General features: G+C 40.5%; 1 protein-coding gene across 10 annotated transcripts in view; it reads right to left on the reverse strand.

Annotated features, from left to right (window-relative positions):
- ERC1 (ELKS/RAB6-interacting/CAST family member 1) overlaps window positions 1–13,037 on the reverse strand; it is a 317,123-nt gene that overhangs the window by 156,402 nt on the left and 147,684 nt on the right. For all 10 annotated transcript variants that reach the window (XM_058656089.1, XM_058656090.1, XM_058656085.1 and 7 more), the window contains one exon: window positions 8,234–8,369. In XM_058656089.1, the coding sequence (XP_058512072.1) occupies window positions 8,234–8,369 (136 nt within the window). The remainder of the gene's footprint in view (window positions 1–8,233; window positions 8,370–13,037) is intronic.

Here is a 13,037-nt window from a genome sequence, read left to right on the forward strand (position 1 = left end):
ACTTGGGGAGTGAATCATCGGATGGAAGATCTTCCTCTCTGTCTCTCCTCCTCTCTGTATATCCGGCTTTCCAATAATAATAAAATCTTAAAAAAAAAAAAAAAAAAAAGAAAATGCTGCTTTGTATACAGATTTTTAAAAAAGATTTATTTATTTTTTATTGGAAAGGCAGAAATATAGAGAGGAGGAGAGACAAAGGAAGATCTTCTGTTTGATGGTTCAGTCCCTAAGTGGCTTCAATGGCTGGAGCTGCACCTATCTGAAGCCAGGAGCCAGGAGCTTCTTCTGGGTCTCCCACATGGGTGCAGGCTCCAAAGGCTTTGGGTCGTCCTCAACTGCTTTCTTAGGCCACAAGCAAGGAGCTGGATGGGAAGTGGGGCCTCTGGGATTAGAACCAGCACCCATATGGGATCCCGGCACATTGAAGGTGAGGACTTTGTCTGCTAAGCTACTGCACTGGACCCTACAGCAGATTCTTAAAGAAAAATATCTATAAAAAACATCAGATCTCTTGAACCACATAGGTTCTGTTTTTCTGGCTGTTAGCCTAATAACAAATACGAGTTCACCCAAGTGATATTGTTTCTGATAAACACTGCCCAAATCTCCAATGATACTAGGATGCTGATGATCATCATGGTGATAACCACAAAACAATTTCAAACAGCACTTACTCTTCCACAAACAGAAAAATTTGTTAGTAGGTGGGGGGTTCAGACTAAGGGAAATCGCTTAATGCTGAACATTTTATAAAGCACCTGTATCCTTCATTGTTACGAAGCCAGTTTTCTCAAAATGTGGTAGGTTCATGAACATGTACTCCCGACAGAGCATCTGAGGGTGACAAACCCCAGAGTCTCCAGCAGGATGGCAGGGAGGCTGGCACCCAAGCTTCAGGGCTCTGCAGCCACTTCCACGCCTGGGAGAATGGCAGAGCTCTCCACTGGGTGCTTCAGCGTCCTCCTGACATGAGGCTGGCACCCACCAGAGTAAGTGACTGCCAAGGATGAGGCAGAAGCATCAGTGTCGTTCATGCCTTAGTTCCCACTGTTCACACAGGTCAGTGCCAACACTGGTGCCGGGGAGGGTAAGACCAGGGCACAGACACCGGGGGGCAGGCAGGATGGTCTGGAGTCACATCAGAATATGGCTATCACAGCCTCTGAGCATACCGCTCCACTGAATGACCAAGGATGTCGAGTTTCGTTGGAGAGACAAAACAAGCATGTCAGCTTGGTAGGCTAACAAGTCTTTTATCATGCACTTTTTTCTTTAGAGAGAGACTATATGAAAACAGAACTCAAATACAACTAAATAGTAAGAGGCATACAGTAAGGAGACTACAAAATTGGGAAAGAATCAATGTCATTTGAATGTGAAGTCAGCAAAACGAACAATCTGTCAGAAACTAGAAAAAAAACCTGCAATTGGACTGATGTACTGCAAGAATTTTTCTCGTGACTATAATAAAAATCAATTATTCAATCAAATTCATAAACTAAAAAGTCAATGATCAAAACTTAACTGAAAAAAATGTTACTGGAAAAAAGTTAAAACTTACAGTGGGTAACTTTAGTTGTCACATTTGAATAGGCCTCACATTTGACTGTTTTGGAAATTAACCCACTTTCTTAAGAAAATAAAAAATGAAACATTTAATCTTGTTGGCACTTACTCTTCCCTTCTCAGGACTTCTGTTTTCATAAGAATTTCAATAAATTTGGCAAAAAAATTTGCCAAAATCCCTAATTTAACATTATGTATTGCACCTTTCCAATATTACTAAAAGAGAAGATACTGAGTACGTTTAGCATGAAAAATTATAAATATGCAGATGACAATTAGTTTAGACAATTAGATGGTTGTGCATGTATGAAAAAATCATACTATACCCCTTAAATGTATACAATCATCATATGACAAGAATATAAGATTTTAAAAAGAAAAAAATAAAAATAGTTTACACATACAACTGGAAGTACAGTACTCATAATTTTGAGGGCAAGAATTAAACTTTCAAAAAAAGTGGACAGTTTTACTTCATACACCTACTGCTTAATCAATTTAAGCAAGTGAAAGTTAGACATCTACTATGGGCCACAGATAAGTTCTCTAATTGCTATCTGGAGACAGCAGAGGAACACATTTTACCATTTTAAATAGCTCATACCACTTAAAATGAAAGCAGTAAGTTGATGCTATTGGTTTTTTAATTTTCCTGACATTAATTATATTTCCACTTATCCAAACTGACACAGAGTAGTTAACTTAGGTCTCCGCTTGCCAACCAGTCGTACTAGCTGATGTCAAAGGGCAACACTCTGTCCACAAAGTATAGGGTTTAAGACAGGAAGTTTGTGAGACTATTCTTCAGGGTATGGTGGAGGCAGAGGGAAGCTACTAATGAATTTCATATGCCCTAAAAACAAATTAGACTCCTCTACTCGAACAAGAGGAGGACCAAAGCTGTGACAGCTAAAACTATAATTCCATTCTGTGAAACTAAGCCAATATATCCTTTGAATTTTGCTTCCTGACATCAGCTTCGTGAAGCCAACTCAATACCACAATTGCCATAAGATTTAAGCCTTCACTTCATTTTTTTTCAAATCAAAAGTTCAGTAAGGAAAACAAACACCCCCCAAAAAAAAGACAAGGAAAAAACATCCTTTAAAGATTAATTTGGGATTGGCATTTAGCGTAGCAGTTAAGGCACTAGTTAAGATGCCTTCATTCACGGTTCAACTGCAGCTCCTGGCTCGAGCATGCTGCTAATGCAGACCCCGAGAGGCAGCAGTCCCTGTTGTTGGGTTCCTGTCACCCACGGGGGAGCCTGGATTCAACTCCCGATTCCCAATGTCAGCTACTGGAGCCTCTTAGGAAATGGGTAAGTGTATAGGAGCTCAGTCTCTCAAGTAAAGAAGCATCTTCTTTAAAAAGCAATTTCTTGTTATTATTAAATTCCTCAAAACTCTTCTTTAAAGTGCCATACAAGAACATAAAAAGAAATCTTTATCCACATATGCTGTGTTTCAACAGCAGCAGAAGAGCGAATTAAGATTATCCAAGATAGCATAGACTTCCACATTTTTCCTTTTCCTAACTCTGACATGGTAAAGGAGGTTATTTATTTGAATTAATATTAAGAGCTCTTTCCTTTGAAGTAAATACCACTTATCAGCTGAACTTTAACCTGTTCTGAAGCATATTAATGGCAACAGCCATCCAATACCCCTGATGTAAAGAGACAGTGAATTCTTTTTTCAATCCCACTGCTTATGTGGTCTCACCTGCCCCTATTTTCCATGTATAAATATATATGCAAAAGATTTCAAGAAAATCATCACCATCATCTGCTGGGTGGCTGGGGAACTTTGAGATGGTGGACGCAGAAGGCAGGAAGAGGAATCTTGGAAGGGGGCAGGTTGTCCAGGGTGAAGACAACTTTCTAGTCAAACAATCCACCCGGTACCTAGGGGTGGCATTAGGTAACCACTCACTAATTCAGGCTATAAGAAGACTGGCCTGGGTACCCTGTGGAGGGGTACTCTCTCTTCCCACAGACACAAGACTGAAGGTTTCAACCATCTATGGGGCATGGAATCGAAGCAGAACATGTCAATGTGACAGGTAGGTCCAACCAGTTCTTCTGCAGAAACAGATCTCACCACCATGAACCTGAAACAAAACTTAACCCAATTTCTTGTTTCTTAGTTCTGCAACATTTGCACCAGCTCTCTGCTCATGGCCTGGGGGAAGCAGTGGAGGATGTCTGGGTACATGGACCCCTATAACCATGTGGGAACCCTAGATGCAGTTCCTGGTCTGGCCTATCCCTGACTGTTGCGGCCATCTGCAGGGGTGGTCCAGTGGACTGAAGATCTTTCTCTCTCCCTCTCTCTAAAGTCTGATTTTCAAATAAATATTTTTTAAAAAAAGAAAGTAATTGCAAAAAAAAACAAGTCTTAAAAAAAAAGAAAAAAAAAAGCTTTTGGTTAAATTTTCAAGTCTTTCCTCTTCTCTTTTAAAACCCCACAAATATTTCTCCAGTTAAGAGTTCTGTTATAACCTCAACTGCAAAAAAAACCAAACTTAAAACAGTACCAGATGCATTTCATTAAACAAACAGAAAAACATATGAAATGATGCTATACGTAAATAATGTTTACAGAGCATCTGGTACAAATATCCCATCACTGATTGAACAGATTCTCATCTTGAAAATTCTTTTTTTTTTTTAAGATTTTATTTTTATTACAAAGTCAGATATACAGAGAGGAGGAGAGACAGAGAGGAAGATCTTCCGTCCGATGATTCACTCCCTAAGTGAGCCGCAACGGGCCAGTGCTGTGCCAATCTGATGCCGGGAACCAGGAACCTCTTCCGGGTCTCCCACGCGGGTGCAGGGTCCCAAATCTTTGGGCCATCCTCGACTGCTTTCCCAGGCCACAAGCAGGGAGCTGGATGGGAAGTGGAGCTGCCGGGATTAGAACCGGCGCCCATATGGGATCCCGGGGCGTTCAAGGCAAGGACTTTAGCCGCTAGGCCACGCCGCCGGGCCCTCATCTTGAAAATTCTTGTGGCTGGATATGAGAAATATGGGAAGAGATGTTCTGGTAGCTGGAGTGTAAGTAGGGCATTACTGACCTAAATATAAATATTCAAAATAAGGACTTCGAAAAAAAACAAACAAAATATTTTGCTTAGAATGATAAACAGCTGATATGGTCTGTGAGGATCTTGGGAAACTGACTGTGCACATGCCTCCTTTTGTTCCTGGCTCGCACCGACTTCAGCTAGCACATGCAAACCCAGGGGTGCGCCCATAAAAACACAAAGGAAAGGAGCAAGCCACGCATGCCACAGGACTGAGAACGTAAGTGCCCTTGTAGGATGTTACTGCCAAATGTAACTTTAGCCATCATTTCACTAACAGTATTCTTTTTCAAAAGCTCAAAGGACATGGTCAAATGTTACCACAGGAATGAGCTGAAATTAACTATATGTTACATTAGTACTATCAATCATCTTATTGCGATAAATTTATTGGCTCTCAAACGGAAGTGAATCCTGGCCAGAGGGCAATATATCTAACAGGGGTGAGGAAACTTTACTCAGCCAAGGGCCATCTGGATGTTGGTAACATCACTCACAGGCCACAAATTATCAACTTGAAAATTAGCTTGTTATGGAGCTGGTGACTTCTAAGTCCCGCCTGCGGTTATCTTGGAAGGCCACTCCAAATGAATTCTTGTGCCTTGTACAGCTCGCGAATTGGACAATCCCTACCCCAGAGCATCAATTTCAAACATGATATAGGAGTTTTCAACAGCTGAACAAATACCACCAATTTTAGTAGGTACTTCACCTCAGGGAGAGAATCAGGTTTTATTTCAACAATTATCTGTGGATTTATAAAAATAGATGCTGGTACGTATGGATATGGGTCCAGTGTAACCCCTACCTCTGTTTAATATTTGTGAGCAACACCATAAAAAGCTCAACGATGCCCTTATTCTATATAAAAAAGAGTCTTTTCTTGTCAAAAAAGAAATTTTTTTTTTTTTAAAGTTTTTTTTTTTTTTTTAAGATTTATTTTATTTTCATTACAAAGTCAGATATACTGAGAGGAGGAGAGACAGAGAGGAAGTGGAGCTGCCGGGATTAGAACCAGCAGCCATATGGGATCAAGGTGAGGACCTTAGCCACTAGGCCACGCTGCCGAGCCCCAAAAAAGAAATTTAAGAGGAAGAAATGAGGGCCAGCATTGTGCACTAGCAGGCAAGGCCACTTTCTGTGATGCTAGCATCACACATGGGTGCCAGTTTGAGTAGTAGGTCGACTTTAGTAGATCAACTGCTAATTTAGCCCCAAGTCAAAGGCATGGGAAAGTAGCAAAGGAAGATCCAAATGTTTGGGCCCCTGCTACCCACATGGGAAATCTGAAAGAAGCTCCTGGCACCTTACTTTGGCACGGCCTGACCAGGCCTCCCCTTACCCTGGGGAGTAGAGAAATGAATAGAAGATTTCTTTCTGTCTCTCTTTCCCCGTCTCTCTGTAACACTGCCTTTAAAATAAACAAGTCTTTTAAAAAAAATAAAAGAGAAATGGCATAGGATTAAGCACTCATATAGCTGAAGAAGTCTAAAAAAAGGAAAATAAAAATTTATTGCAATTGGGACATTGATATATTACACATATTTAGCATATCGCATGCAGCATACAATCCTAAAACTGTCAATCTCAATTTTAAAGGGTTTTCTTAAATAACTAACTACATGATCAATCTTAAAATAAAAATACATAGTTTCTCATTTCAGAAAATAAAAATCAAAATGGAAGAAATTTTTCTGAAGATAGAAGAAATACAATTTGAGAGAAAAACAAAATATTTCACTGGCTCCACAGGTAGGACAAAATGCCTACATATGTATAAACCTTATCTTTCCCCATCCTTATTTCTACTATTTTTACTCTTTGACCACTACTCTTAATATTCACTGGTCTCAGGAGAACTGACATAAAAGAGCTACCGGATTCTTTCAGCAGGGTCATTAATCTCTCTGACAGTAATACCTCAAGGTTAAATTGAGATACTTATCATGTTATAGTATAAAAACAAAGCTCCAAAGTCACTTTCTATCAATAGAGTTCTCTTTCAGTGTACTATATTTTGCATTATTAGAATGTGACTAAAATGTACACCTTTGTTAGAACATACACGAGTGTTACTGATCCAAGAATAAAATATACAACGTAAATATTCTCAAGTAAGAAAAGATGGCATTTCAAGGCCCTTGAAGAATAACCTGAGTTTTAGAAAATACAATCATTTATTAGGATGCTGAAAATTTAAAAAAATTCCATCCATGTGGGAGACCCAGAAGAAGCTCCTGGCTCCAGATTGGCTCAACTCCAGCCGTTTTGGGAGTGAATCATCAGATGGAAGATCTTCCTCTCTGTCTCTCCTCCTCTCTGTATATCTGACTTTGCAATAAAAATAAATCTTAAATGAAAAAAAAGAGTATAAGGTAAGTTACAGAAAAGAGGAGTGAATAAAGTAAAAACTACTGTCTTCACGTGTGAAGTGAACTTGTTTTAAGCCTTCCTGAAATCTCTCTATTGAGTATTTTGTAATTAGAAGGTGAAACTAAAAACAACAACCCGTGAATGGCTCAGCCCACCTAGCAGGAGTTTCAGAAGATCCTGGCCAGTTTGCCCAATGATTCTCTACAATCTAAACCTCCAAAGACGGTTGACAAGATTCAGCGGGCAGGTTGCAGGAAGTCTCTGATAAACTTGCCAATGAATCAGTAAGTCATTCAACTGTCTCTAAGTCTTCTTTCCTCGCCTGGTCAATAAACCCAACACTATCTGTCCCTACTGGACTATGATGAATGTTGGTCAGAGGACCAGCTGCTTCACTTCCGATCCAGTCTCCTACTGAGGTGTATGGGAAGGCAGCCACAGATGGCCCAAGTGCCTGGGCACACACCACCCTTCTGGGAGACCAAGATGGAGCGCTGCACACCTAGTTCCATTTGTGCAGTGAGTTAGAGCTCTTTCTCATCATCCCTCTCTCTTTGTCTTTTTGTCTTTCAAATTAGTAGAATAACTTCTTTTTAAAAAGGTATGTAGAGGAATAATCTGGCCCTGGTTTCAAATACTGGCATTTATCACACAGCAGCTGCCGGTACTGTTACTTGGCCCGGTTTAATTAATTTGCAAATGATTAGGTTTACACATCAATCATTACTCCACTGAAATGAAAAAATTTAGTTTTATATCGAGTCTGACTCTAAACCTAGTTTTTGAAAAGAGAGGGGGAAAAAGGTGCAAGAGACAGTAGCAGGAAGTACGGGAAACAAGGAAGAAACACAAACACGACTAGGAATGCAGTGTGATGAACGGAACAGGCAGGCGGTTACACTGACAGTCCTCAAGACTGTTATCCCTCATGAAACTAACATTGAACTTACCAACCAAGTGTGATCAACCTGAAACGGGACGAACTCTCTCCTGTGCTGAGGTATCCTCCAACAAAAGCTGTGGAATAAAACTCGCCTTTTTTCTATTTAAAGCCATTCCTTTCTTGTTACACAGTGGGCCTGAGAGGAAGGCGGCCAGCAGGGTTAGACATAGAAAAGGGAGGAGGAGAAAGAGCAGGAGAAGACAACGTGCAGTTCAGGGTGGACCTTCACCGAGGCCCTGTGGGCGCTCCCTGCGCTCTAACCTGCAGCTGCTGCGAGCTGTCGGTGAGGTCGTCCTCCCTCCGACGGGCCTCCTCCAGCATCTGGGCGCTCTTCTTTTTCTCCACCTGTTCCTTGTGCTTCAGGTTAGCGACCTTCTTATTCTGGTCTTTCACTTGCCTGTGGAGAGGAGGAGAACCGAGTTTCTTATACGTATGTTTTATGCATTATGTTTATTCACAGTCTCACAATAAAAGCACCAAAGGGCACAGGAACCAACAACGAATCCCAGCTGCAAAACTCATTCAACAATTGAAAATTCTGTCCTGTAACAGTAAGATGTATATAATGATGCTTCCCTCAAATTGTCCTCTAAGGAACAAGTATTTCATTATGTAATTTACGGAATATAACTGGATCGTGGAATAAAATAAAAGGCACAAGCAAGTCCCAAATGACAAAAAAAAAAAAAAAAAAAAAAAAAAAACCCTGAGAGAAAAAAATCATCAAATACAAAAGAAGTCCATACACTCATTAGACCTTACCTTTCTTTATTAATCTTACGAACAATCCCACACCACCTTCCCTCTCCTTTTTACTGACTTTTTTTTCTTAAGAGAAATGCAGTCGGTTCTATGCGATTCTGGGCATGTGATGTGTTATGGTGGAATTAAACCTGTTCCTCAATGTTTTGCCCTCGTTTTGTTTTTCATATTAAGAAACACCATTAAATATTTCAATATATTAGGTTTCCTTAAGTAAGAGTAATAAAGGTGCAGTGTATTTGATATTCCCCTCAATGAGATGCCCAATTTTCCCTGTGTTAGTAAAGCTAACATGCATCAGGAAGTGACAGCCTAGGTATTTGGTGCACGGAGTTCACTTGTCATCCATCAATTTTCCATCTAATGGCTCCAATAATCGCTTCCCAAACATGCTATCTTCATATTATTTTTTGTAGCATTCCATTTTCAAATGGCATTTTACTGACATCAGATATGCATGATTGCTATATCAAGTTAAAGTGAGTAAACAGTCCCGTTAACAGTAAGAAATTTTCTATATAGACATTTTCAGATTTTCTTTGTTACATGACACAACACCAAAAGAAACTAATAAACCTCCTCTAGCAAACCACAAAGAAACAGACATTAAACCGAAAAAGAAATCAATCATCTTAAAGAAGCTTAATAAGGTACAAGAGACTACAGGCAGAGCTGGCACACCTAGGGCCCCAGTTTGTGTCCTGGCTGCTCTACTTCCGATCCAGCTCCCTGCTAATAGCCTGGAAAAGCAGAGAAGAATGGTCTAGGGCCTCGAGCCCCTGGACCAACATGGGAGACCTGTAAGAAGTTCCCAGCTACTGGCTTTGGGTGGACTCAGCTCTGGTTGTTGCAGCCATTTGGGGAGTAAACCAGTAGATGGTTAAACATACCTTTCAAGTAAAAATAAATAGATCTTGAAAAAAAAAAAAAAGAAAACTCTGAAATTTCCAGTTACATGAATGGCCCTGGAGACACTATGAAACAAGCCAGACATAAAAAGACAAACTCACTTACGTGTGAAATTTAAAAAAAAAAAAATAGCTCAAAGAAGCAAAGAGTAAAAATACTGGCAGTTGCTAGGAACCAGACGTAGCGTAATGGAGAAAGTTAAAGGGCACAGACTTTCAGTTACCGATGAGTAAGTTCAAGTCTCAGTTATACACTCAATTCTAGCTTCCTGCCAAACACGGGCCCTTGGAGGGAGCAGGGTTATCTCAAGTAACTAGGCTCAGAGCAGCCACATGGGAGACCCAGACGGACACTCAGATTAAGCTCTGGGTTCTTATCTTCAGCCCACACAGATCTAGCTGTTGCAGGTATTTGGGGAGTAAACCACAGGACCATAATCATTACTATTGTATTTCATACTGAATATTATTTTATATATTTAAAACGTGCTGAGAGTGTATCTTAAATGCTATGAACACCCACAAAATCTGGTAACTATGTGAGGCAATGAATATGCTTAACAGCTTCATGGCAGTAAAGTCCTCCCTAACGTGTATGTGCAACAAATCTATCATGTTGTTCATCTTACTACACACAATTTCTATTTCTCAATTATACCTCAGCAAAGCTGGGGGGGGTGCCGAATTCTCCAACGGAAATGCATACTGTGCAAAAGTCACATTTCAGATCTCTACTCTTGCCATTTTTAACATTTATTTTGCCACAGAAACTAGGATAAAATCTGTTGCTGGGGCCAGCCAAGTGGCACTGTTGGTAAAAACTGAGCCTTCAAGGCCAGCATCACATATGGGCACCAGCTGGGAGATCCAGCTGCTCCATCTCCAGTCTAGCTCCCTGTTAGCGTCTAGGAACGGGAAGATGACCTAAGTGCTTGGATCCCTGCACACACGAGCAAGATCCAAAAGAAGTTCTTGTTTCATTCATTTGGTCTGGCCTACATATGGACATTGCGGCCATTTACCAAAGGGTAATCTCTTGGGCCAGTGCAATGACTCAACTGGCTAATCTGCCATATCCAAGTGCTGACATCCAATGTGGTTACTGTCCTGGATGCTCCGCTTCCCATCCTGCGCCCTGCTTGTGGCCTGGGAAAGCAGTCAAGGATGGCCCAAAACCTGCACCCATGTGAGAAACCAAGAAGCAGCTCCTACCTCCTTGGCTTTGGATTGCTTCATTCTGCTGTCTGCCGATGGGCGAAGAGATGATGAAAATATAGCATGTGCCTACAACAGAACACTACTCAGCCTAGTGATGGCAGGGAGTGAACTATCAGACAGAAGAGCTTTCTGTCTTTCCTCTCTCTCTAAAATCTGCCTTTCAAATCAAAATAAGTAAATCTATGGGTATGGCACAATGACTCAATTGTTATTACTCCCTTTGCAAGTGCTGGGATCCCATAAGGGCATTGGATCATGTCCTGGCTTCTCCGCTTTGCTGGGAACTTCCTGCTTTCCTGGGAAAGCAATAGTGGGTTGCTGAAGCCTTGGGACCCTGGACCCATGTGGGAGGCCTGGGAAAAGTTCCTGGCTTCAGATCAGCTCAGCTCCAGCCACTTGGGAAGTGAACCAACATATAATCTTTCTTTCTCTCCTCCTCTATAAATCTGCCTTTCCAATATAAATAAATAAATCTTCAAAAGAGATCTCTGAGTCTCGCCCTCCCTCTCTGTAACCCTTTCAAATAAAAAAAAAATAATAAGAAAAAAAACCTCGCTGCCACTAGAGTATAAATAGATGTTGTGTTTATACTTGTCATTATATAATTTTATGTGGTAATATTCTTAATTTTGGAAAGTGTGATAATTATTTTAAGCAATGGAAAAAGACTGGTGTCTATGATTTGTAAAAAGAAAAAAAATAAGATTCCGTGTATTAACTGTTATCTCAAAATTAAATTGCAGTAGCATTCATTTACTAAATGAAAAGATTTTGCTCTGTGTTAAGAGAAAAAATATTTTAAATGATGCATAAATTCCTTTCACCTTGCATCTGTGAATTATTCCAGATGGTGCTGGCAACCACCACTGCCTGTGGCAGTACCCTGGCCCTATGACACATGGAAGAAGAAACCTAATTAAAACCACTTGACTATTTTTTGGTTAAAAGGCCAATATTATGGGGTAAACTTTTGATCCAATCAAAGCCAATTTTATTCCTCAGCATTTTTTATTATAATTATCTCTGAGAGTACGTGATTTTCCTTATCCCAACTTTACCCCTAAGTAGCAGAACTAGGTCATGATGCTTTTAGCTTTGCTTTAGAACACTAAATTAAAGAAAGTCATTGCTCCCAACTGATCCAAATCCCTTCCCATTATGGTGTTTGTTGAAAAGACTTACTGAACATACTACCAAATGACTGTTCGCCATCACTTCTAAAACTACACAAGAAAATGCTATTACAGACATAATGCCAAGTGTAAGTGTGCAGACACATTTAATAAAGAAAAGATTACAAATTTAAAACTTCAAAAGGGATTCTTTAATTATTCTCACTATGGTTTTTTACAGTTTATAAATGTTCTACACTCAAAAAGCTGTAATTTTTACTTAAAAAATTACATCTTTGTAAGAAGTCACATTTTAACAAACAAGGTGCATTTTTTTAAGTTTATTTATTATTATTAGCTTTAAAGATTTACTAATTGGTTGGTTGATTAATTAGAAAGTCAGATCCACAGAGAGGAGAGACAGAGGAAAAATATCCTCTGTGCACTGGTTCACTCCTAAAGTGGCCATAACGGCCAGAGCTGAACCAATTGCAAAGTCAGGAGCCCAGGGCCTCTTCTGGGTCTCCTACATGGGTACATGGGTCCCAAGGCTTTGGGCCATCCTCGGCTGCTTTTCCAGGCCACAAGCAGGGAGCTGGATGGGAAGTGAAGCAGCTCAGGCCAAAACAGGAACCATATGGGATTATGGCAGATGAAAGGCAAGGATCATGCAACTAAGCCATCATGTTTGGCTCACAAGATATATATGTGTGTGTGTGTATATATATATGTGTGTGTGTGTGTATATATATATATATATAAAGATTTATTTATTTTTATTAGAAAGTCAGATATACAGAGAGGAGGAGAGACAGAGAAGAAGATCTTCCATCCAATGATTCACTCCCCAAGTGACCACAACGGCCAGTGCTGCGCCAATCCGAAGCCAGGAGCCAGGAACTTTCCCCGGGTCTCCCACACGGTTGCAGGGCCCAATGCTTTGGGCCATCCTCGACTGCTTTCCCAGGCCACAAGCAGGGAGCAGGATGGGAAGCGGGGCTGCTGGGATTAGAACTGGCACCCTATGGGATCCCAGCACGTTCGAGGTGAGGACTTTAGCCGCTA

Source organism: Ochotona princeps, chromosome 27, assembly GCF_030435755.1.
Source record: "Ochotona princeps isolate mOchPri1 chromosome 27, mOchPri1.hap1, whole genome shotgun sequence".
Lineage (NCBI taxonomy): Eukaryota > Metazoa > Chordata > Mammalia > Lagomorpha > Ochotonidae > Ochotona > Ochotona princeps.